General features: G+C 38.5%; 1 protein-coding gene across 1 annotated transcript in view; it reads right to left on the reverse strand.

Moving 5' to 3' along the window:
• The window catches only part of Ush2a (usherin), a 688,259-nt gene that overhangs the window by 551,461 nt on the left and 109,782 nt on the right, over window positions 1-27,016 (reverse strand). The window contains 3 exon segments of the mRNA XM_028876752.2: window positions 2,912-3,107; window positions 18,964-19,094; window positions 20,904-21,099. Coding sequence (XP_028732585.1) covers window positions 2,912-3,107; window positions 18,964-19,094; window positions 20,904-21,099 — 523 coding nt within the window.

Raw genomic sequence — 27,016 nt, forward strand, 5'->3', positions numbered from 1 at the left:
GACAGGCACATGCACACTTACTTTCAGCTGTTACAAAATTAAATACCTGACATAACTACAACTTTTCCAGAGCAATTTTTATTTTGATCCTTTGTATACTCTATATTTAATCATTTTCAATTAATATGAATTATGCTTGCCTTGGCTCATAAGGCAAGCTCACTGCTTGTCAAATCATGTGATTCAAAACACACCTGTTTAGGCATGAAGCAAACTCAGATCCTTATGTTATTTCTCTTTAGAGGGGCACATACATACATTTTACAAATGGAGAAAAATGTTTTGTCACCTAAACTTAAACCTCTGACGACTTAGGTTAGTCTCAACAAGGACATTGCCAAGAAAAGGAATTTAAAGAAATCAACAGTGATGTTTAGATGCAAACCCGTTCCCTTTTGAGAGACTGTTCATATATCCGTGAATGTAAATACCTAACTGCATGGCATTGAATCAATTGAGACATCTATTTCAAACTACAATTGTATAATTGTAATAAAAAATTAGTCCTAAACCAAGAGTCAAATACATACTCAGGCACTGATATGGAGAAAAGCAGCCCTAAGCTGGAAGAAAATGCATAATTTGTATGTATATGGACAAAAATTCATTCAAACTCCAATAGAAGGCAAGTTCTTTAACAATGATGAATGGCTCACCTAAGGCATATCATTTAATTTCAATAAGGAAAATAAAAAAGGACCACGATTGCTGCAGATTTTAAAAATAACTGTATTGTTAACAAGAATTATGACTCATTTTGAACTATTAAAATAGGTCTACATGGATTCATATCAGATCAGTTTTAAAAATATGCACAGTACTTATTTGAATATGCCATACATATTCCTGACAGGTAATCTATCCCTAACGATACTCACGGAGGCCTACAGGGCATCACACTTGGAGCTAACAAGTGCGGGCGACTTAGCACACTTGGCATTTAATTCACATTCTTCTCCCTTTTTATTCTAGATGAATGACCTACTTTAATAAAATTATTGGTGGTAATGTATTTTACTGGTGATAGAATCATTAGTAAGATTTAACAGTTTTGTTAACTCAAACAGTTTGCCTTCTGAAATGTATACAACACACTCTCATGTTTTCAGGGTTTTTGTGTGTTCCTGTTAACGAGGCAATCTTCAATGAGGATGGTTGCTAATCCTATTAGGAAAATATATATTCACATCAAGTTCCCGCTTTTATTAAAAGTATTTCACTTGCAGGGATTACTCTAGAAATCATTATTTATAATATTGCTAAAGCATGGATTTAATCTTCACAAAATACATATTTATATTTTCCTGTGGGACACTACTTGCAGCAGCTGACGAACTGAGTAGATGACAGTAGGAAATGGCAGAGGTCAGGATGAGTTTTAGGTGATTAAAGTGTCCTTCTCAAGCTGTAGGCTCTAACTACCACAGGAAAGGTGTTCCTGAAATCGAGAAGCCCCACTGCATTATGTACAAAGGCCTGGGTTTAACATGTGTTTCTATATCTTGAATTTAAAATGTCTCATACCCAAGAACAAAGAAAGAGACATGGAATGAATTCTACATGTCACCCCTCCGTAAGTCAGCCAGATTTTCTTTCTAAGTTAGTGTTTGTGTACTTTCCATAAATAAAGGTGGGGATAATGTTACACACTTTTATCTAATCTTTCTTTAAACCAGAGGGAGCTTATGTGATGTCATCAGACCTGTCCATCATCTTTTAATTAGATTAATTAAAATGTTTGTATACCAGAGCTGTGGAGTTTTGTATATATAGGAATGAACAAAATAGATTGGATTATATAACATAAATATATACATAATTCAGAATTACATGTAAGAACGTGCGTGCGCGTGGTGTGTGTGTGTGTGTGTGTGTGTGTGTGTGTGTGTGTGTGTGTGTTGTAGATATCACTGCTAGGCACATTTATTATTTTGAAGTTCACGTCAGTGTCAGTAAAACCACACAGGACTTGGTGTCTTGGGTGACAATAGAAATTCCAAGGTCTTTTTTAAACTTCCTACAGGAACCAGGGCATGCTCAGTTAAAATACAGGGTGCACTTCATCAGAAAACTTTCCGTTCATAATATTCTCATACATCAAAATTTCAAAGTGCATTATGTACATGGTGCATTTTGGGCACTTGATAAATTTTGTCCTTATGTGGCGGTGGTTCCCCTCAAAAATGCTGGATGTAATAAATTGCTATAATCAAATCTAATTTCTGAAAAATACCTGTGGGAGTAACAAACAAAAAAGCATGTCTTGTATAAAAAAATGATAAATAACACCAAAGCTCGCTGTTTATTATAATCAGCTTGGTACAGAATTACAAAATTAAAATTATGTGACCCTTTATAAGTAACTCTAGCAATAAACATGATGTGTGGAATTATATTGACTTGCTTTGCATTTCATAGGGACAGTTCAAAGAAATATAATAGAAAAAATGGAAAGATTTATCACAAAGTACCCTTTAGCACAGAATGTTTTGAAAAAAATCCATTTATTTTAGTCTATTAAAACTAGCAGGGAAATGATTTGCTTAGAACTCATTAAGTGTAAAACATTTTGAAAAAGTGCTAATTTTCTAAAAGAAACATCTATGCAGTAGGCAAATTATATTTTTCTATGACTTATTAGTTGAGTCTGTGTAACTAATGCATCTACCGAATTAAAAAAAAAAAAAAAAAAAAAAAACTTCTAAAGGGTTGATTAAACAGAGCTTCAAACTACAGTTTGATACAATTATTAATTTAGTCATTTTTAGACAGTTAATTTCATACAAACTATTTTTCCCCAGACTTGAGCAAGAAAATCTGCTTTACCCTTCAGTTAAGAAATCAAACATAGGCTTTTCTTCTTCCCAGATGGAAATAGAGATGTGACTGTAAGCTTGTGCATTACACGTACCAATAACGTTCGCTTTACACAAGCACTGGCCTGAATTTTGGTGACAGGTAATGTCTCCATCCACAGTCCCAGAGGGATTGCAGTTACAGGGGCGGCAGCCATCAGGATCCGACGCCTGCAGGTCATAGAATCCATCCAGGCACTGAAGGCATTGTCTGCCAGACACATGTCTCTTACAATCACACTGGCCTCCAATCTGCAGGAGATACAACATTTTGTAGGATGATGAACACGTCTATTTTTAGATAATTTGCTCATTAGGATACAAGACAGGGAGAGAAGGGTAAAAAAAATCTTGAAATGTTAAACAGGCAAGAAGGTGATCAGGTTGTGCCCCTCATGACAGAAAACATGGGAAGCTTCAGCAGGAAGACAATTTCGAAGTGAATGAAAATAGACCCATGGAAGTCAGTCCTATATGACTAAAAGGGAAATGGGGAATTAAGCATTTAAGCACTATATAAAGAAGTCAGAATATAGACATGCAAGTCCTGAAAATAGAAGAGAGCCAGCAGCTAATTTAATCTTCTCAACTCCAGCCCTTGGTTTCACCCTTTTCATTTACTGTCTAGTTGCTCCAAATCCGTTTTGAGCATTTGAGTGTTTAAATTAAGAAAAAAAAAAATCTCACCATGATGAGACTGTCCCATTAAGTGTGAATGTTATTAAAGTCCTTTACAGATAACAGCACAGCCTTGTAAACTCACCCTGATGTGCATCTTTACCCACTCCTCTTTGAGGAATACTTCAAATGTTTTCTCACTTATTTGTGGTATCATTTCACAGGAAGTATGTCATAGATAGCTAGTATTATTGTCAGCTATGCATGTGGTTTCAAATATCTGAGAAAGGGCTTTCAGATTAAAGATTTAAAAGAATCATTGTTGCCTCATCTTTTCTCTTCTGAGAGAAAGAGGTCCTATTGGAATTATTTCAAGATAAAACAAGACAACCAATGTGCAAATACCTAAGTTGTAAAAATTCTAGTGTTAGCTAGAGTTGTGGGTGATAGACTTCAATATCCAAGACAGTGAACATAGAAATATGGGCAGGCACTTATAGAATGCTACCTTGTATCTGGCTGTACTTCACACTTCCCGGCTTACCTAGCCTCATAGAAACTATGAAATTGGCTAATAGAAGGATATGACTTTTATTTCAAAAATAACTGTCATTTATTGGTATGCATGTATTGCACCTAACTATGAAATGCAAAGGTCCCCCAGTTACCTAGGTTGCCTACTGCCACCATTTCAAGGATATCACTCAGTAATTCAGGCCCAACTTCTTGCTGATGTTTAACATGTGTGAATCTTCCTCTCCAAATAGGCAGCAAGTTCCCCAGAAGCCTGGGCACATGCCTAGTGTCTGTCAAGTAATCATAGACATTCCCACGCATCAAGAGTATCCATTTAGAGACCAAGAGCAACAGAGAGTGACAAAGGAAGAAACAATCAATGCCTTTTGAGTCAAAACTTCATCTACTGTAAATTTTGTTAAGTGCTTGATTTAAACTTCTTATCAGTTTCTATTAGAGTGTAAGCCATGGCGAGGTCTTCAGGAGTGTGTGAAGACCTGGGCTCTACATTTTACATGCTCACTATTGTGTGCTTTCTTTCTTCTTCTGCTCTACCCACAAATCATGTCTGCTTTTATCTTCACACATGACTATCATCACTTTTGTACACAATATTCCCCCAAATCTAAATTACTGCCTGGAGTTTCATCAAAGTATTTTGTCACCCAAAACAATGCTCTTCATGTGAGCCACTCTGGCACAAATTCTTAAGATAATTGCTTTCATCTCACTGATAAAAAAAATGTTTATATAATACATGCAAATTAAAATTCTACCAAATTGGCCATATCTTAAAATGTAGTTTGAAAAGAAAATGGCATAAGGCTTTATAATTATATAAAACCATCAACTTGACTCAGTTACTTCAAAATTAGCTGAAAATATAGTTTATTTCAAGCATTTCATTTGCAGATACATTTTAGCAGTGAGATACCATAAATCCACTTACTATCTCAGATTAATCCTTCCCATTTATATATTAAAAGAAGATCCTGTCTTCCCTTTTAAAATATACTTCTAAGCCAAGAGTGCTTGTGGTTCATACCTGGAATCCCAGCATTTGAAAAACTAAATTAGAATTGCCACAAATTAGGAGTCAGGCTAATTGATATAACAAATTGGAAGGCAGCCAAGCTATAGGGAACAATCCTGACTTAGGCTAACACTTTCAAACTGATACAGTTTCCATGATGTTTGGGGAAAATATACTCTTGGGTTCATCTATTGATTCTCTTTGGCCAATATGTTAACAAACATGCTCTATAGTGGTACTTGAACATGTATATAAACCTGGGAACTCACATCCTCATGTTGGACTTGAGGCTCTGGGTGTGCCTTGTGAACAAGCTCCTGGGAAGAAATTGGTGGACATGTGATGAGAAGTGAAATGATCATATTATCTTCATTCCTATCACTCCAGGTAACAGTCTATTTGACAGTCACCAGATACAAGAGTCCCTCCTAGGTCATCCAACTACATAGACAATTGAGAGATCTCAATCAGGTTTGGCCAAGCCAGTTTCTCAGGTCCAGTTCTGAGGCAAACAATAGATTCAAACGATTGAATGTCTTTTCTTTAGATTTATTTTATTTTTAATTATCTGTATGTCTGTGTGTCTATATATTGAAATGTGCATCTGAGTACAGATGTCCACAGAGGCAGGAGCCATTAGATCTCTCTGGCTTTAGAGTTACAGGAGGTTATGAGTCATCTTACATAAGTGCTGGGAACTGAATTTGAGTCCTTTGAAAGATCAGTAAGCAGTCTTAACTACTGAGCCATCTCTCCAGCAAAGTTTTAGTACCTTAGGCAGCAAAAGTTATCATATATAACATTGCTGATCACATTTTATTTCCTTGTCAAACAGGTTGAGAGAAAAACAGTTTAATCACTACAATCATGTGGCCAACTATTATTGAGATTCCTAGTACCAGGAAAAAAGAAAAACAAATAAAATGATACAACAAATAACAAGAACAAAAACATATCCTTATATTTCAGGCTATGGTCATTTCTCTGCTCTTCAAGGCTTAAAACACTGTCTAGATCAGTTTGATTCTGAACACTTCTAGACACATTAACTAAAGAAAAATAATACCTACTCACAAGCTCTGGCTCAAAATGGAAACAACTTTCATAAGCTTGGCTTGGGTCACATTCTTTCGAGGTCTACAAGATGTGGGCTCTTTCTTTGAAATGCTCTCTAGAAGGCATTTTTGGACTGTGAACTAAGCACTAAGTTCTGCTAGGTCAACATTCTAACATTGTGATAAGTTTAGTTGATATTTCTCCCTTTACATTTTTTCGAAGCAGAAAAAAGTGTTAGATTGTTCAATTGGTTTGAACTCAAGATCCTCCAAATTCAGCCTTCCAAAGGCTGGGACTGCAGGTCTGAACCATTGTCGCTCACTCCTGATTTCCATTTTGATTGTTCTGTGATCTCTGGATTATTTATAAGTAGATCAGTTTCTAAATATTTAGGCATGTTTCTTAATATCTTGCTTATTTATAATTTAACTGGTCAGTTAACACACTTGCTATGATTCTAATAATTTACAGTCTACTGAGGTGTTTTATGGCCCAGAATTTAGTCCATCTTGGTAGATGGTTTCCATGGACTTCAAAACCATGATGCAACACTCAGTTGTTGTTGGACTGAGTTCTCAGTCAATGCCAATGAGGTCAGCTTTGTTGATAATGTTGCTGTAATCTATATGCTTACTGATTTTCTGTCCATTTGTTTTTCTTGGTTATTGAAGACAAGGGGTATTGATGTGTTTGCATGAAATTGGTTTTTTTTTCTATTTTTCCATTCTGTTCTATTGATGTTTGCTTTCTATATATAGTTACTTTGTTTGGCACACAAATGTTAAGAATTGGTAGGACATGTCATTAAAATGAAAACAATTCTCTTTCCAATATATAATTGCTTTAAGCATCCTCCATAAAATTGTTGCAGTAAAATCTGTGTTTTCTGATATTAATAAAGGAACTTCAGCTTTCCTCTGATTCTTGTTGGCAAGCTATATTTTCCCACAGCTTACGTTTAGCCTATGTGTTCAGTCTGTTTGAACTATATTTCCTATATGCCGCATAATCTCAGTTTGTAATATCTCATTTTCACATGTTGTTCCAATTTTTCACTTATAAGTGGAGCATTAGAATGTGGAACTTACACATGGGTATTGCTATGGCCTAAATCTCACCATAACCTTCTTCCTATTCACCTAGTCCTCCTGGGCTTCTGTTTTTTCTCAATTTTTTATCATAGTAATTTATTGAATCCATTTGATGTCCACAATGGCTTACTAAATGTAAGCTTTATTTTATGATTTTAATATTTTCTTGTACATATTTACACAGTCCACCTACAAGGAGAATTAACTTCACACATGGGATAAAAACCTTATAACCCTTCCCCTTCTCCCTTGTTACCATTGCCATATGCTTTTCCACGTTGCAAACTCTTTAAGGTGGTGTTGATTTTGTTCAAACTCTCCATTCCCCCTTAGAGAGAGTTAAAGTACAGGAAATGCACATTTAGTTGTTACCATTTTTGGAGCACCTTCTGTCTCTATATGGATCCATGGAACATGGAGTATTTTACTTCCTCTGAAGTACTTTTACAAAATGTTTTGTATGGTGCAGTTTTGCTTGCAATGAACTGTAACTCTATATACTGTACAACTGAACTTCGTCTCGCCCTCAGAAAGATGCTGTCATGGACACGCGATTAAGCTGTGCCATTTTTTTTCTGCATTTTCTGTATTTCTCCATGTGGTGATATTTTATTTGTGCACCTCAATAAGGCTTATCTAGTAGGGATCAAAGGAAAAAAAGCCAGCCACTATATTAAACATAGAGGTCAGGCAGTGGTAGCACACGCCTTTAATCCTAGCATTTGGGAGGTAGAAATCCATCTGGATCTCTGTGAGTTCAAGGCCACACTGGGAACAGAGCTGGTGTGGTGGTACATGTCTTTAATCCCAGTGCTACTTAACCATAGAGATCTGTACAGACAGACAGGAAGTGATAGAGCTGGGTGGAAAGAGGAAGTGTGTAGTTGGGCAGAGAGAGGAAGTAAGATGGCAGGGCACAGAAAGGTATATTGGTGTAAGTATACAGGAAGTACCTCTCTCTTGGGCTGAGGGTTTCCTAGAGGTAAGACATGGCTGGCTTGCTTATTGATCTTTCAGCTTTCACCCCAATATCTTGATCCAGGGCTTTTATTAATATGGCTGATTAGCAATTTGTCTTACATCTCCATTTTCCTCACTTGAATTATTTTAGCAGAATTCTGCTGTCCTTCTATGGTTATTCCTTGGAATGTATTATGTATTTTTCCTAGGTCACTTTAATATTTTGTTTTTACCACTAGCAGAAACAATCAACACTTCTGAGGAATTTGATGACTGTATTCCTTTTTGTAGTTTTCTTTGTATTTCTCATTTGTGTGTTTTATTGACCTTCTTGGCTCTGTGCATTTATGGTTTTACGTACAATTTTGGAAATTTCTAACTATTATTTCTTTGTATATTTTTGTCTGTTCCATCCCACCCCTCTCCTCCAGGGAATTAAGTTTTGCATAAAGTCTTGTAGAGTTGCATGACAGCTCGTTCACGCTGGTTTCATGTTTCTCAGTCATCTTTTTCTCTCTGCTACATTTATATTGGTAAGATGTTAAGTTCTTGATATTTTTTTTCAATGGATAATCTATTCTCCATTATAACCAGTGTGTTTTTACATTGTGTACACTTTAGTGCTTTCTTATCCAGTCTTATTTTCTAACCTTCTACTTCCCATGTAGCTTTTAAGACATCCAGAATAGAGTTATGATGTTTATTGTAATATATTTGCCTGACAACTCTACATGTGCTTGGCTTCTGAAAGTGTTTAGATTAGTTTATTTGTTTGTTTTTACTAATATTATTATTATAAATTCTCACCAAGGAATGTGTTGGTCTACTTTGTTGCATGCTTGGTAATTTCCTGGCTTTCCATGACTGCTCCCTCATCCTTAACGATCCCCCATGGTGTTTTCCCACATAAAATGATCAACATTCATGTGAAGACTTACAGAGCATACTCTGTTAACCTCTGACATGACCCCTCTATCTTCTTCTTGTCTTTCTGAAACACTAACTACTTTGGATTCCTGAAACCCTTAGTTCCTTTCCTGCAGCTTGGTATATACATTCTTTCAAGGAAGCTATCTGTGGAAATTGTAAAACTACAGAATTTAGTCTCTATGCCTAGGGGGCATTTTCTTCATTATCTAACTCTCAAGGTCTTGCATGCAATTAATATAATTTGTCTACATTTTGGTTTCTTCAGGTGGGAAATAGAGTTTCTGTCTGGATGAAAGTAGAAGTTGCATGAAGGTTATAAACTAACACCCATTTCAACTAAAACAAGACAGAAAATAAAACACTGTAACCTAATTTGAAGGAAGAGTAGATGAAAAAAGTCAGAAGGAATTTATTGGCAACACTTAGCATATCATGGAGGGAGTTGTATTGGGAAACATTTATTCAGATATTTAACATATGCTTTGGGCTTTGAACCCAAATAAGAGAGAGCTTGGCTGTGGTACCTCTGCTTGTAATTCCAAGGGATGGAAATGGCATGAATCAAAGTCTCACACAATTTCTCAACTGCTCAAAAATTAGATTTAGAAGGCATCCAAACTAGAATCCCTAATCTTCAACTATCCCGTCAGTACACCATTTCTTAAAGGGAAATTCTGGACAGTAACAGAATTTGCATAGTGACTAAAATAAGAGGAGCACAGGGCACCCTGGGGTGTCCAATAAGAAGAAGTTAGAGCACAGGATGAGTGCACACTGGCTCCTTTAGAGATTAACAAATTAACATGAAAATTTGCCCAGGAGGAGTTTAGAAGGCCTGAAAAATAATTATAGTTACTTTTTTTTTTCTCAAGGAAATATAGATAGCAAGTTCTGAGAGTTGTTTGAAAAGTACACATTGATAATGCATGCTCAAAACCAACAGGTTTTGGTTATGGTGGCTCATGCCTTCAATGTCAACATCTGGGAGGCTGAGACAAGGGTCACCTGGACCTCTCACCTCAGACTGTCACATAACTATTTTCTTCAAGTCTTTTTTTTTTTTTTTTTTTTTTTTTTTTTTTTTTTCGAGACAGGGTTTCTCTGTGTAGCTTTGTGCCTTTTCCTGGAACTCACTTGGTAGTCCAGGCTGGCCTGGAACTCACATAGATCTGCCTGGCTCTGCCTCCCAAGTGCTGGGATTAAAGGCATGTGCCACCACCACCCGGCCTATTTTCTTCAAGTCTTATGCCAGGTACAATCCATGCAACAAGACATGTCTGCCTACACATATGAAATAAAAATACTCCTCCTTAAAATGGCATTCCCGAGGCGCATACCTTGCCTGGCTTCTTCCAAGGTACATAGTTTGGTAAATAAACCCAGACCCTCTTATTTTTATACCAGTTAATTCCTCTCTGTTTCCTTCCCATGGCCCATTACAATGGAGGTACTACAACAGCAAGGATGGTGATGGATTGACCATTTCTGAGAACATCCTAATCTTGTGTGTGTGTGTGTGTGTGTGTGTCCTTGTGATATGCACCCATCTACCACTTGGCACAGGCTTTCTCATTGAGCCTGGAGCTAAGCTGATGGCCATCAAGCTCCAGAAATTCTCCCCCTTTTACCCCACCCCACCCCACTACACATTATACACTGTTAAGGTTAAAGGCGTGATTGTGGCCATGCCTAACTTTTTTGGTATATTCTGAGAGGGATTTGAACTCAGTTCCTCATGCTCGTTAGCACTGAGCCTCATCTTCAATCTCTGATCTTCCTTTTGCAAAAGAAGCTAAACTTTAGGACAGTAGTGTGGTTTCTGGAAAGTCAGTCAGAAAGAATCCCTTACACCAAAAGCTGTGCTCACAGTCACTATTCTCAATTTACTCTGAATGCCAGGCTGCAAGTCCATAACAGCAACAGGAAGGGTGTTAGACCCACCAAAGGGGAACAGCATGACGGACACTTGTCAGGAGCTGACAGCACACTGGCGGAGTCAGCCAAGTGCTGCAGCTGTTGGCATGGAATTCGCCCAACACAGTAACAATGGCCAATGGTCTTACCATACCACCTTGTGATTACACCCAGGGCTCTCCAACTTTGGACAAGAGAGCCCATGTCCCAGGCCATGTGGCAATAGTGGCTATGTACTTTTGAGTGACAACTGTCACAATCAATTTGGCAAGGACATTAGTGACAACATCAAAAAAGTAAAATCTTGTTAAAACTACAACAACAAAATAAAACCTACCCTTATTAACTTTCTTACCTCTTCTCCAATTCCCAGATGGAGTTTTTAACATAGTAAATTCAAGGTATTGAGTAAATCCATACATGGATTCTAGTGTAGATGTGCAAAAAAAATTGGTATGCTTTTACTTAAAGCAGGAAGCATGATCTTTACGGTTATAAGTGAACACAGCATGTCCCATGATTTCTGTCATCACAAGACAAAAACTAATGTCTTCATAAGCATGCATTTGGCTGGTGGTAGAGGAGACAATATTGTACAGATGACATCTTCCCACAGAACTCACTAAAAGCCAAGGAGGTAATGGTGATGTTGCCAAAGAAAGAAAGGATTAGTAAAGCAAACTCAAATTTTCAAGATCAGGGTGCCTACCCTGAAAACTAAATAGAATTTGGAGAGTTTTTGTCTAGACAAGAAGCAAAGAAACCATCAAATCAATGAAGATGTTCTTCAAAATGCTCTCTCCGGTGTGAAGAATAACGCCTGCTCTGCTTGTGGAAATCTCTTATGTCTCTGTTGGAATGCAGTGTGTTCAAATTCTCAATTAATATGCAAGAGTATGGGCTGTGCCCTGGGAACTTACAAGGAGCTCTTCCAGCTGTAAACATACTTTCCCCTCCAAGACTGCTATCACTACCCAGAAACTGTACACGGAATGAGACCTTGGTGAGCTTGCTCTCTCTCTTTCTCTCTCTCTCTTGGAATGAGACCTTGGTGAGCTTGCTTCTCTCTCTCTCTCTCTCTCTCTCTCTCTCTCTCTCTCTCTCTCTCTCTCTGTGTGTGTGTGTGTGTGTGTGTGTGTGTTTGTGTGTGTAGTGTGTGTAGTGTGTTGTGTATGTGTGTGCCCTGTATACATTCATTGGGGTTCATGTGTAGAGAACTTAGAGGAGGATGCTGGGTGCTCTGTCATTTACAACCTTCTTCTCTTGTATGGTGGTTGAATGAAAATGCCCCATTTAGGTTCTATATTTAAATGTTGGGCTCCCTGGTGGTGGACAGTTCAGGAAGCATTAGGAGGTGTGGCCTTGTGGAGGAGGTATGTCATAGGGGTGGGTTTGGGGGTTTCAAAAGCACATGCCAGGCTCAGTCTCCTCTCTCTTCTTCCTTCTCTCCTTTCCTCTCCCCTCTCTCCCTTCTCTCTCTCTCTCTCTCTCTCTCTCTCTCTCTCTCTCTCTCTGTGTCTCTCTCTCTCTCTCTCTCTCTCTCTCTCTCTCTCTCTCTCTTTCTCTCTCTCTTTTTCTGTATGTGTGTGTTTCTGTCTCTCCCTCCATCTCTTCCTCCATATTTTGCAGTAGATGTAAGCTCTTGGTTATTGGCTATTGTTCCAGGCCTATCTCTTCCTTCCTGCTACTGTGCTCTCCACCATGATGATAACTGACTAACCCTCTGAATTGTGAGCAAACACCATGATGAAATGGTTCTTCTTTTTTTCTCTAAGTTGCCATAGTCATAGTGTCTCTTCACAGTGGTACAAAAGTGACTCAGATACCTTGAGGCAGGGTCTCTCGCTGAACTTGGAGCTAGTCTGGTGCCAGGAAGACCCAGGGATCCTCCTATTCCCACTTTCCACAGCACGGGGGTTACAGTTATGTGAGATTATGTCTTGCTTTTTAGGTGGATCCTGGATATATGAACTTAGGTCATTCTCACACACCAAGCGCTCTTCCCAACTGAGCCATCTCCCCATCGCTGTCACTACCATGCAGGTAATGACACTTGCGTGGTATTTTCAGTGAGGTGTGGTGAGAAAAGAGTTCCTTGGGTAAAGAGGAAATGACATTTTCTGTAAAAATACAAAAATCAATAAAAATATCAAGTGAAAGTTGTATTTCCAAGGAATGGCAATTCTGGGCAATGCTTTTGTTATGAGAGTTTCCCACCAACTGCCTACTCAACAAAGTCTAGATGCCATGGTGTGGACTCAGCAGAGCTTTCCAGGTTCCTCATGCCAGTGAGGGTCCCAGGCCTCTGGACCTAGCTTGCAGTGCCTCTGGACACTGAGTACACCTTGGTGATTTGGCCATTTTAAATGAATTTATGGAGGACATGTCACAGGAGGAAATGAAAATATGGGGAGGGAAATGATACCTGCAAAGAAACTCACAAACATGACAAAACATGGTTTTGTGCCAATAGGAACTTCATTTTCTTTGGATAGTTCTGATTTTTTTTAATTTTTAAAATTTTCTCTACATTAGTCTTTTTTTATAATTTTAAAGAGAAATTGTGAGAGCAAATATATTTCTTTCATTTTTGATCTTAGCTTGAAAATATATTTAGTGTTTATTATTAAGTAGCTCTTCACAGTGGCTCATATACAGAAGGCTTTCAGCTTGAGAAATGTTTATTTCCATCTTAGAGAAAGTTCTTATCATGGGAGCATTTTTAATATTTTTAAAAGCTTTTTACAATTTATTGAGAATATTATAAGGGACTTCTCTTTGTGTTTATGTGGCTTATCACATTATATTAATTAAAATGCATAATTGAATTGATATATTATTTCAACTGATTTTGAAATAGTGAAGTAACTTTACATTCCCAAGGTGCATGCCAGCCAGCCACGGTGCATTAGCATAGTTTATATTCCAGGAGTCTTGTCAATAATTATTGTAGAGGTACTTTACAACTATGTTCATATAGGATATTCATATGGTGTTTTCTGTTAATGCTTTGTGGGGCTATGGGATTAGAGGTAGAAAGTCCTTACAAAGTGAGCTGAGAACTATATATTTCTCTCCAGTGTTCTAAATTCATTTATGAGAACAATATGATGGTTCAATGAGGTTTATTACTGCATGCCATGGATAACATACAGGTAAAGTCATGATGGGCTGCAGTTTTCCTTACCTAAGGATTTTTTACTTGTTCAGGAGCATGGCAGCAACATTGGCTCTCAAGATGAACCTTTTGGCAGATGGCATCAGAGTGAAAGAAATGTATGCAGAAGGTAGAATTTCCTCAGCCAGACAGGAAACCAGTCAGAACTTAAATGGCCAGATAGGAAATGGGACCAAGGTCACATGATCAGACTGGAAGCCAGACAGAGATCACAAAGCTAGACAGAAACCAGCCAGATCATATAACCAGACTGAAAGATAGATGGTGCTCATGTGCTGCAGGAATTCAGAGATCACATGGTCAGACAGGAAGTGAGACAAAGATCACATGCTTAGAAAGATATCAGGTAGAGATGTTTTGGCTGTACAGGAAGTCAGTCAGAGATCAAACGGCATAGTGGCAAACACACAGAAGAACACATTTGAAGTCCCAGAAGCCAAACAGAGCTCACAAGGTCCAAGAAGATGCAAACAGAGGACATCTAGGCAAAGAGGAAGCCAGGCATAGTTCATAAGACCAACAGAAACCCAGACTGAAATTACACAGGTAGACAGGAAGACAGAAAAGGAGAAAGCCCAATAATAACCATTCCTAAATCCTATCTTTTAGAAGGAATCATCAATCATGTCATAATATCGTCACAGCAGGACCAAGCTTTTGATACATGGACTTTGGGAGACAAACTTGAATTATATCCAAACTACAGTTTTCAGATCTCCCCAAATTCCTACATTCATTCAGTTTGATAAATAGCGACACCTCCCAAAAATTAAATCTATGCATAACTGTAGACAAATTTTTAAATGGTCTTATTAAATAAAAAACACGGAGTCAAATATAGGGGTGAAAGCCTTAGAGAGATCAGAGAAATAGGGAGAGCCATCAGACAACCTTACCTCACCAACTCTGCAGCTTCCAAATGTGAGTTACTTCCTGTCTACCCATGCCTTCATTGCCTTGCTTTTCTGCCCCCTCATTGGCTCTTAGCCCAGCTACCTCACTTCCTTGTCACTACCTGTTTGAACAGACCTCTGGGTCTCTGTGGTTGGTACTGGGATTAAAGGCGAGTGTCACCACACTTGGCTGTGTTCCCTAGTATGACCTTGAACACATAGACATCTTGCCTGTTAAGTGATTGGATTAAGGGTGTGTGCTGCCTGTCTTTGTTTACTTAAAATGGCTGGCCTTTCCCCTCATCTCCAGGTAAGCTTTATTTATCAAAGTACAAATAAAATATCACCACACATAACATTCACAAAACACAGGTGACTGGCCAAATGAAGAAAAGTGAATCAAAAGAAGCCTTCAGAAGTAGCATGACCTGGACGCATCAGTACCCCTATGGGAGGACCTGGACCAGTAGTTCCACTCTTAAAGGATCTGAGAACTGCAAAACTCATACTGCCAATTTGTGAATGGGGAAAGGAAAGGAGATGGTTCTGTTGAGCTAAGGATGATGAATGGGAGAGTTTTGTAGTGAGAACAGAGGGGAGCAAAGAAGGCAGGCTTCAGTGAGCCTTAGAAACTGCCTTATCAGGCACATTTTGTCAATGAGGCCTCACATTGAACAGAAACTTCTCTTGAGTGGTGATAGCCAGGATAGGTAGTTGAAGAAATTCCAAAGGAAGGATGGAGTCTTCCTTGGGAATGACAAAATTAAAAACGCTTAGTTCATTTAAAAATAAGCACAGTAATTCACATAGAAAGTTAAAATTTAATCGTTCTGGGTGACTTGTTCATCCATTTTATATATGACTTGACAAGCAAAGTGCCTGGGAGAGTCTTACCCCCATAGTACTTGTGAAGTAAATTACTTAAAATTAATCATTGGATCACTATAAATATATTTAGGGAATATTGCAAACACTATATGGATAATGACTATTCTCTCTCTCTCTCTCTCTCTCTCTCTCTCTCTCTCTCTCTCTCTCTCTCTCTCTCTCTGTGTGTGTGTGTGTGTGTGTGTGTTAGGTAGATTTATGGTAGGGTCTCATGTAGCCCAGGCTTGCCTCAAACTCACTTTATAGGCACAAATGACATAGAATTCATGATCCCAAATGTCCCTATGTCCTAATTGTTGGGATTGTGGGCATTGTTCCACCCCACTCAGTCCACAACTCACAATTTCTACTGAGTGTTGGAAAGGAATTAGCTATGGCTCCTAGAATGCTCATTAGAGAATATTTATCTAAATTGTATGGGTTAAAATGGCTGTTTTATGTCCATGATCATGAAAATATTTTTCAAGCATGCAGGACATTTTAAACATAGAAAAAATAAACACATATATCTACATCTGTCATGCACTTGTTTTTTCAAGTTGGTCCTGTAATTATACACAATTAAATAATCCAGAGCTGAACAATTAGAATGTGGAGCTCAGGAGTCTTCATTCTCAAAGCTCCATGGCTGAGTCACATGGAAACTATCATTTGGCATTGGTTACTTCAAGTACTGGATCATTATTTAGTTACTGCCATAAGTCAGCTAATTGCCAGACTCAGGCTGGCAAGGGAACCTCTTACTTATATACCCCATTACTGCTGATACTCAGGGAAAGGACCCCACACTGGAATAAGAATCTAAATTTAAATACTAAATCTATTTAAATATTTAAATCTAAATTTAAATTTAAATCAGAAAGACACCGATTTTAGCAATTCTTTTTTAAAATTCTGGAGACAGGAGAGATGGCTCAGGTGACTGACCAAGTGCTTCTTCTTCCAATCGCCAGGTTCCATCTGGAGAAACCGCATGGAGAGGCTGGGTGGAGTGATGCACACTTCTAATCTTAACTCTGAGCCGACAGGGACAGGAGTGTGCCTGGGCTGGATTGCTGGCCTGCCTAGTTCAACTGAGGAGTTCCAGAATATAGAAAGACCCTGTTTCAAAAATATAACTCAGTGATGGAGCCTGACAAGTGGCATCTATGGTTGACCTCTGACCTCTGTCCTACATGCATACACATACACATGCAGCCATGTGAGTGGCATACACACATAGTCCTGTAAACACACACACACACACACACACACACACACACACACACACACACACACACACACGAAGTCTTTCAAAATATACTCTTAGGAAAATTTGCTCATTTGAATTTAGTAATCATTTTTTGTTGTGTTTTAGTAAAAGTGAAAAAAGCTATTCCCAACTTACAGAGGAGACAGCCTGCTCAGCATGTCTTTAGTTAACTAAGTTGGAATACAAATTTTATTGGTAAGAGTAAGTTGTCTCTCCAAAATAAAATTATTTTGGTCCACTTAAATAATCATACACAAAATATTTATTGTTTTTGTTTGTTTGTTTGTTTTTGAGACAGGGTTTCTCTCTGTAGTTTTGGTGCCTGTCCTGGATCTCACTCTGTAGCCCAGGCTGGCCTCAAACTCACAGAGGTCTGCCTGCCTCTGCCTCCTGAGTGCTGGGACTAAAGGCATGCGCCACCACCACTCAGCTTCATGCATAAAATATTTAATAGCTTCCTGTCTTCTTTCTCCCTAGTCCATCCTCTACATCCATCTTAAGCTCTATTTCACTCATCCATTTATCAGTTGATATGGAGTTAGTTCATGTCTATATTTTGGTTATTGGGAATAACGTTGGTACAGGTCCCATGGTAAAACTCTGGGCACTATTCTGAGGAACACGAGGCTGTTTTCCCTAGTGGGTGCACGTTTTACTTTCCACAGAGGAGTCTGTGGGGGCTGCTCTTTCTGCACTGCTCACCATCTCTTGCTGTGGGTTGTGTTTTTCTTGTAGCCCTCTCAGGGGTTCGCAGGCACAGCTCACTCTGGTCTTAATGTGAAGGTCCCTGATGGGCATGTCCAGCCAGTATTGCCATATAGCCAAGGCTGGCTTCAAAGTTGCCCTCTGGCTCTAGCTGGTTGGTCTTAAACTGGTGATCTCCCTGTGTCTGTCTTCCAAATTCCAAGATAACAAGCAGCTGCCACAGCAACTTGTTTTGGAAAGCTTTGTTCAAGGTTTGCTAAAAGTAATGCAACAAATATATCTTATATCTTGTTTTTAATTTATTATGTTTACAATGTAATTCATAAAATGTCCTACAACTGGGTTATTGCTCTAACCTTTATGTTCTCAACTGTTCAAAATAATATGCATTCTTTAAAATTATTACAATCATTGAGTTGGCTTTATAAGACAAATTTTCCTTTATCTGAAGTAATTTGTTGATATGAGGGTGACAGGTCAAAACTAGAGATAAGGATAACCCACTTTAACACAGAGCTATTCAATGGCTTGAAGTAGGACTTAGAAACCCATTGATTGAAGATCTGCTTTCATGTAAGTCACACATCAAAATCTGGGACATAGATAATAAATGTATTTTAAGAATATAAACAAAATACTGTATTTTAAACTATTAGACAGGTAGAAATGTGACATTTAGAAGTGGAGAAACACCATGACTTCCATTTGGGTCTTCATACAATTGGCTTTTGCAATACTATCGTCTATTGGCTTTGGGATTAAAGTATCTTATTTATATATTTAAAAAATGTTTCACTACTTTGAAGTTTGAATAGAATTCCCATTCTCCAATTCTTTTTGACATTTTCAAAATTAAAATAAAAATGAGTCATTCTTTTCTACAAAGGGACCACTACATAGCACCCAGTGCACACTCACAATAGACACTAATCAAGGTCCTATCTACCTTGGCCATCTCTTAAATGGCAACTCAGAACTTCCCGGAAAATAGAGAACTGAAGACCCTGGGAGACTGTCTGAACTCATCGCTAGCAGGAGAGCCATCTGTTACCTCCCGTGGCTGAAGTAACTCACCGGGTCACAGAGGAGGCTGCCATTTCTAGTCCCTGCAGGGTGACAGTCACAAGGCTTGCAGACATCGAGAGCAGAAGGATCTGCACCAACAGGTCGGTAAAAGTAATCCTGGCATGACTCACAGTTTCTCCCTGTGTTGGGATAGGTTATCCATTATGACTCATAATTCATTACAATCGGCTGCATAATTCAAGATTAAAGATGGTATTCCTTTGAGGAAATTCTATAATTTTCGGGACGTCCATTTTAATGCACCTTTCATCTCTACCTGCCAATTTAGTGATCCGGAGCATATGAAATGGTGAACCTGTTCCAAATGGTGCTTTACCCCATTAAACGCCCATCTGTTATACCATACCACACTTTTGGGAAGTTTTGCTTTATAAGGGAGCATACATTTTAAAAGAATCCATTTCTAAACTTACAATTGCATTCCTATGGCCAGGTGTTTATTTCTAAAACAAAATGTAAGCAATTGCTACACAGGTGGCGATAACATCTACATCAGTGGGAGGAAGTGGGAATGCTGTATTACAAAAGTTTGTAGAGAGTCGTGGAGCTAACATAGTCCTAAGGCCCTTGCTGTACACGCAAGAGGACTTGAAACTGGTACAGACAAAACAGCCCGGCACATGGGGCGGCACACGCCAATTACCCAGTGACAGATGGGTCCTGGGGCTCACTGACCAGCCAGGCCAGCCAAATGAATGAGTTCCAGGCAGAGAGAGATAAGGTAGAGGGTGACTGAAGAAGACAGTTGATGGTAACCTGGCCTCCACATGTATGTATACACATGGTCAACACACATATACATGTGGTTACACAGACGCACACAAAAATTATAAAGATGCATTTTTCAGAAGTAAACTATGAAAAATGGAGAATGCTCTTAATATGATGGATTGTTATGCAGTTAACAACTTTTAATGCTTCTGTTAGTTATTTTTTTACTTCAAGTATCAGAATAAGGAAATTAACTATATTTATACATACCAGATAAATCTTGCATTAAATATTAGAAGAGCCTTATATATTCAGTGTGCAACATAGTTCCTATGGATTTCCATTTATTAAGCAGACTTTCCTCTTGCCATTTTATGGATAAGAACCTAACTTCTTAGTCCATTATATTTCACAAACACTGATGCCACCTGCTTCTGCATTTAATTAATTAATTAGTTAATTAATTAATTAATACTGCTTTTCAGAAAACAGTGATATTAGTAACTGCTAGAAACTTTTTATATAATAGACCCTACAGAGAATATTAATCACCTTCTGTATTTATAACCTATTTTTTACAGTGTGTGTGTGTGTGTGTGAGTCTATGTGTGTGTGTGAGAGAGAGACAGAGAGACAGAGAGACAGACAGAGAGAAAGAGAGAAAGAGAGAGAGGGAGAGGGACATGTGTGCACCATTATATGCCTCAAAGGACAGGCTGTAGGACCCATTCCTCTCCTTCCACCATGTAGGTTGGAAGACCCAGCTCAGAAGTTAAGGCTCTCTAGTGAGCTCCTTTTCCTATGAGACATCTTGTTGGTCCATATATTTTTATCTTAAAAAGATTATTGGTTTCTATGTAAAGTCTGAGTAAATGTAACATGCCCATGTGTGAAACCAGATACAAAGAAGACAGGAATGTAAGTCACACAAGTGACTTACTATGAGGATGTATTCAAACTGAACTAGACTAAGTATCAAAATCAGTAGTTCAGTCAATGGTGTGAACCGTTTTGGAGGAACACTTTCCTGCAAACGTACAATGAAGGACTGTTTCTGAATGGAGAAGTTTTGATGAAACAGCTTTGTCTTTAAACTTAACAGTGTGAAAGCTCATTCCCAAATAGGATAACTGTGTCATAATTTAAAATATCATGCATCTAGAGACAGGCACCCATGGCCCCACAGGCTGAACCAGACATTCTGGATTCAGGATTACCTGTTGTGTGATGCTGGCAGTTGTCACAGACTCCTCCACTGCCTCTGTTGTGCTCCAGAGGAAATGGGTCCACAGAAGCATCATAATGGCAGCTTCTGGCATGGCTGTTGCACAGACAAGGCTTACAGTTGAGTGCATGAACACCATCACCACTGTGGAAAGGCTTGTCATTATAAAGAGGCAGGCAGCGATCACACTGGAACGATAAAATGTCAGAAGAAATACAATGCCATGTCTTTTTTATTCAGGTACCCATCACTGTCAGGGAATGTAAATTAAAACTTGTAAGTTAAGAACTTCTGACTATTTTGTCTTTTAAACTATTTTATAAATCAGGAAAAGGCATGGCTTAGGATTCTTCTACAACCTTTAAAGTTATGTTGAAATATTAAAATCTCCCTATTCTGAGCTCTAAGAGTAAAGGAAATCACAAACAGTAAAATGAATATTAACTTATCCCCCTCTAGTCTCAATCTCTGCAGTGAATTGGGAAATGAATTGATCTCACTCTTTGTAAAGAATCTGATCAACAGCACTTTGAAGAGTGTTTGGTGGCCTTCATCTCACCCACGCTTTGGTACGCTGACTCAATCCTTCCCCTGGCTGTTCTGTGGTAGATCACCATGTTCATCCTGTTCCTTGAACACCTGTGTTGTGAAGTGTTGTCTAAGCCACTAACAAAGAGGTAACACTACACCTACCGGCCCGCCCGAGAAAGGAAATGGGATCGGTTACTGATCCTGTATGCACAGTTTAGATGGCAACTCAAGGATTAAAGACACAACAGCTGTGTATGCCAAGTAAGGAAGTAAAAGATCAGTATCATTGATGATTTAGGACCAATAAATCCAAATATTTGCAAGATACAATTTCTCCTTGAATTTGTAGAGTTCAGCAATTTCTTCCTTTATATTTAAAAAAAATAAATAAGAATTCTCTTTTCCATTGTGTTCCTATTTCACTGAATATTTTAACATGAAGCAAAGGCTGGGTTTCTTTTCTACTTAACTGAGGAGGGGGAAAGCAAACAGAGAAGAAAATATGAAGGCTACATAAACATCAGGCCACAATGTCCAGATACAGGGGAGTAGAGTTATAGTCATTCATAAAGAATGCACCCCTGGATTTCAGTCAGTTTTCAGGGTTCTCTAGTACTCTTATAGTGATGAAATTCTTTTTTTAGCTATAACTACTTCTATGGAATGGGCTGGAGTAGCTGGCCTCTTTCCTTCTCCAACTGTTCTCTAGAAATGGTCATTCTATATCCCATCCTTTGTCCTATAGTGAAACCTGTGTCATGTTCCTGTCCTCCACTGCAGCATTGGCTCCCTTACAACCCTCCCCTATTATAGATATATGCTAGATATCTGTTTTTATACTGCCCACACTGTCTACGTAGTAAGAGCAGAAAGGTAGTTGCTAAGGTGATAGCTGAAAATTCACATCTAACTCTCATACCAGTGTCCAAATAAATCTCTTCTTGGAAGTGTTTAGGGAACACTCAATAGCAGGCTAATGTTTGCATACAGTGTTCATGATCAGCTATGATGAGATCAGCCTCGAAAAGGCACTTACAGCTAGAAAACAAACTCTTTTAACAAAACAAAGACACAGCTAACCACTGCTAGTTACAGATCTTTGGCCACCTAAGATTTTGAGACAGAGTCTTTAACCCAGATTAGCAATGAACTCACTATGAAATCCATACTGGCCTTGAACTCACAGTGATCCTCCTGCCTCAGTTTTCCAAGTGCTGAAATTATAAGCAGGCACCATGACACATTAGCAAGAAAGAAAGAAAAAGGAAGGAAGGAAGGAAGGAAGGAAGGAAGGAAGGAAGGAGAGAGGGAGAGGGAGAGAGAGAGAGAGAGAGAGAGAGAGAGAGAGAGAGAGAGAGAGAGAAATTAAATGTTCCCTAACTGGCAATAATCATACACCAAGCAAACATTTCAAAATAAATGTTGGAGTTAGTTGCAGGCTAGATGTCAGAAAGTATAATTATTGTTGCTTATGACTGCAAGATAAAAGGCCACCGTAATGTGTGGTATGTGCTCTCAATATGCTAAACTTCAGGTAGGCATTTAAAGTGAATTTCCACCCATCAGGATACAAGTGGATGAATATACTGTGGCTTATGGACACAGTGGAATTGTATTCAGCTGTATGAGGAATGGAATCATGCCATTTCCAGGGACATGGTGGAACTCCTGTTAATTGAAATAAATCGGCACAGAGCAACCAAACGGCACATCCACGGTGATGCGTGGAAGCCACACAGGTGATGAAGCAACACAGAGGTCACCAAAGCTGTGGTGTGCCAGGAGGAGACTTGAGGTTAACTAGGTAATGACCACAGGAGTGAGCACAGTTAAACCAGAGGAAAGACTTCTGTTGTTCTGAAGCACTTTTGTGCAACTATAGTTGGCAATTAGCTGTAAAAAACAAACAAACAAACAAAAAAAAACTTCAAGTAGCCACCTGAAAAGACCTTACTATTCTCCATGCAAAGAAATCACAGGCATTAGAGAGCATGAAAATAACAAAGATGTAGTTGGAAGTTTTTCTGTGTCCTGCCTGGTCCTGCAGCTGCTCAGACCCAAAGTCAACACACAGAGGCTTATATTAATTAAAAACTGTATGGCCATTAGCTCAGGCTTATTACTGACTAGCTGTTACACTTAAATTAACCCATAATTCTTATCTATGTTTAGACACGTGGCTTGGTACCTTTTCTCAGCTCTGCCTTGTCATCTTGCTTCCTCTGTGTCTGGCTGGCAACTCCTGACTGTCCTTCCTCTTCCCAGAAATCTCATCTGCTTGCCCCGCCTATACTTCCTGCCTGTCTACTGGCCAGTGTTCTATTTATCAACTAATCAGAGAAACACATATTCACAGCATATAGAACAACATCCCACAGCACAAGAATCCCTATGTAATCATTACACACTATGCCCGTGTGCTAAACTATCATGCTGCATGCCATAACTCATACATATATCACTGTATGCTAATAAAAACAGTTTACAAACAAAAGGGGAACCTGATTGACCCTCAAAGAATAAGGCCTACTAATGTTCTTTATCATTATGGCATTGGCCAAAGAGAATTATACAAGTTAGGAGACACCATCAATGCTCTTGAATGAAGTTAGCTCTTAAATCTACTTTATGCCTGTAAATTCTTGTTTCTTCATCTCTAAAGGGAAGATAAGTTACTTTTACCACTAACCAAAGTGGTTTAGGATGGGGATAATACTTAATTAATGTCCAAAATTAGTCCTAGAACATATTAATTCAGAATCAGAGGTCATAGGATGAAGGATATGGGGAAGAGGTATGGGAGGAGAAGATATCGAGGAGGAGGCAAAAGACAAAGAGATTAGAAGAGAGAAGGTTTGAAAGGAGGAAGAGAAAAGAAAGGGGAAGAATAGGAGGAGAAGCAGATGAAAAACAAAGGAAGGAGAAAATGAGGTGAGGGAGAGGAGAAAACACCCAACAGAGACTAGATGGCTCCAATGGAATGCATAACACAATGTTATGGAAATATGGTCATTGACCCTTGAGGATTTTGCAAACTGCAAGGTACTGGCCCATGATTTACCCCGCCATGTGGTCTACAGAATAGAGTAAAAAGTAAAATATGAAGGAGCATTATTTCTGGGTCATTTTTATCATGTGTATCTAAACCAGCAGAAACTTTATAGACCTCTACTTCTAGGAGCCATCAGATGCCAATGGGATGCAACTGTCTCAAGTGGCTGTGGACCTAGGGGAGAGGCACTCGACTTGAATAAAATTAAGAACAGAAGAAAACTCAACTTCTGGTTCCTGGGATTTGAATGAAAAAAAAAAAATGAACTTCCAGAGTTGCCTTGCCCAGGTCCAATAGCCATACAACCATGCGCATGTCTTCATCCATACAACCATGCTCATGTCTTCATCCATACAACCATGCTCATGCCTTATCCATGCAACCATGCTCATGTCTATACTTGTAAAACTCTGCTGCATTGTAAAACCTTAAGGAAAGGCAAAATTTAACTGCATAAAAACAATCTCAAGCTTGCTTTCTATTAAAATTTGTTTTTCTTTGTTGCTGTTTTGTTTTGCTTTACTTCAAAGGACATCTTATTGAAAGAATTTTCTTGCCCTAAGGTGATGTTTCAAATCGTACTTTCTTCAGAGAAGTTGGTGGAGAACAGTAAGGATGCAGGCATGTGGCCTTGTCACACTGGTCACATGTGCAGTTTGTATTCCACAAAGTAACCGCAGGCTGAATGTGGGGAGGCGCTTGCTAGAGTTGGAGGAGCAGAGCCAGCAAAAGAAGGCCTCTGATGTCCATGGAAACAACACTTTTTTCCTTTCACTTTTGATCCAGATTCTTTTTTTTTTCCTCATTTGATATTTTGTCCTCATTTTCAACCTACAAGCCACTACCACAAAGCTTTGTGATAAGACTGAATTAAATGCTGTATCAATGCTCCCAAAACACAATCCTGGCTTCCTTGATGTTTTCAATTAAAGAGAAATTTTGCTACAGACTTGTGGAATGGTTTTGATCCTGGTCACTACTTGTTATTGGAACAGCTAGGCTTCCTTTGGCACAGAGCTTTAAAACATAAGCAAAATGGGTAACATTATGTTTCCTGATGAAGATAAACACAGTTACCAGTTTGGGCACTTTAACACTGAAAATACCATAGTCATAGGAATTCATCAAGATAATTAATTAGTACAAATCTACCTCTAGGATAGCTATTTACTTCCCCATCAGAGCAACACATGAGCCTGATTCTGCACTTAGAAACTTCTCTGTTGAATTGCTTCAAATTCATAGGAAAGAACTGACATCTTGAGATGTGTTTATTATACTGAAAAGAATGAAATGTTTTCAATGCCCAAAAGTAAGCATACATCTCAACTTAAATATAACATAAATACTTACAAATACAGATGTGAATTCATAATATGGCTTAGATTTTAAAATCAAGTAGCATGTAGAATATAATCCTATTTTCTAGATAGAGGGGGTTTCATTGCTGTATATAGCCAACTTGAAGAAGACACAGGGAGACATTACAGGTTTACCCACAGTATAAATAATATCAAGTCTGAAAGTAGCTCTACATACTCCTTGTTGGAATTATCTATGGGCGGCATGCAAAAGTGGCTTTTATGTGTGGTGATATTTTATTTGTGCTCTAACAAATAAAACTTATCTGGGGATCAGAGGACAGAGCCAGCCAATAGATTAGACATAGAGGCTAGACAGTAGTGGCACACATGTCTTTAATCCTATCACTTAGGAGGCAGTGATAGGTCTGGATCTCTGTGAGTTCTAGGCCACACTGGGAACAGAGCCAGGTGTGGGGGCACACACCTTTAATTCCAGCACTTGAGATCTCATATCTTTGCTTGGGAAGGACACATGCCTTTAATCACAGGAAGCAATGGCAGGAAGCAGAAAGGTATATAAGGCTCGAGGACCAGGAACTAGAGGCTTTTAAGCAGTTCAGCTGAGATACTTTCCAGGTGAGGACTCAGAAGCTTTCAGTCTGAGGAAAGAGGATCAGCTGAGGTATTGGTGAGGTGAGGTTGGCTGTGGCTTGTTATATCCCTCTGATCTTTCACTTTCATCCTAATATGTGGCTCCAGGTTTTTTTTTTTTTTATTATTAATGAGACCTTTTAAGATTTGTGTTACATTTGTATTTTATGGCTAGTTTTTCTCCACAGTGTATATTTATTGCAATATATTACAGTGTTTTTGATAGTTGATGTCTTCTTGGGGAAGGATAGTCAATTTTCTTTAAGGGTGAGGTTCCAGGTATGTGGGTCATCTCCACATCCAAAAAGATAAATTGAACTTTGTGGGTTATGGGAGGGATAGCATGAAGTTGGGAAGGGGTGAAGAGGTACGGGTTGATCTGAGAGCAGTTAGGAAGGAATGGGAGATGAAGATTCTCAAAAAACATTGTAAAGGCTTCTCAGAGAATTATTTGAAAATATATTAAAAATCAGATGACATATACATATTTTATTTTCAAAACCTTTATGAGAAATAAAATACAACTACATGTATAGCTACAAGAAAAGTACAAAGAATTTGCATTGT

The sequence above is a fragment of the Peromyscus leucopus genome, chromosome 15 (assembly GCF_004664715.2).
Source record: "Peromyscus leucopus breed LL Stock chromosome 15, UCI_PerLeu_2.1, whole genome shotgun sequence".
NCBI classification, from domain to species: domain Eukaryota; kingdom Metazoa; phylum Chordata; class Mammalia; order Rodentia; family Cricetidae; genus Peromyscus; species Peromyscus leucopus.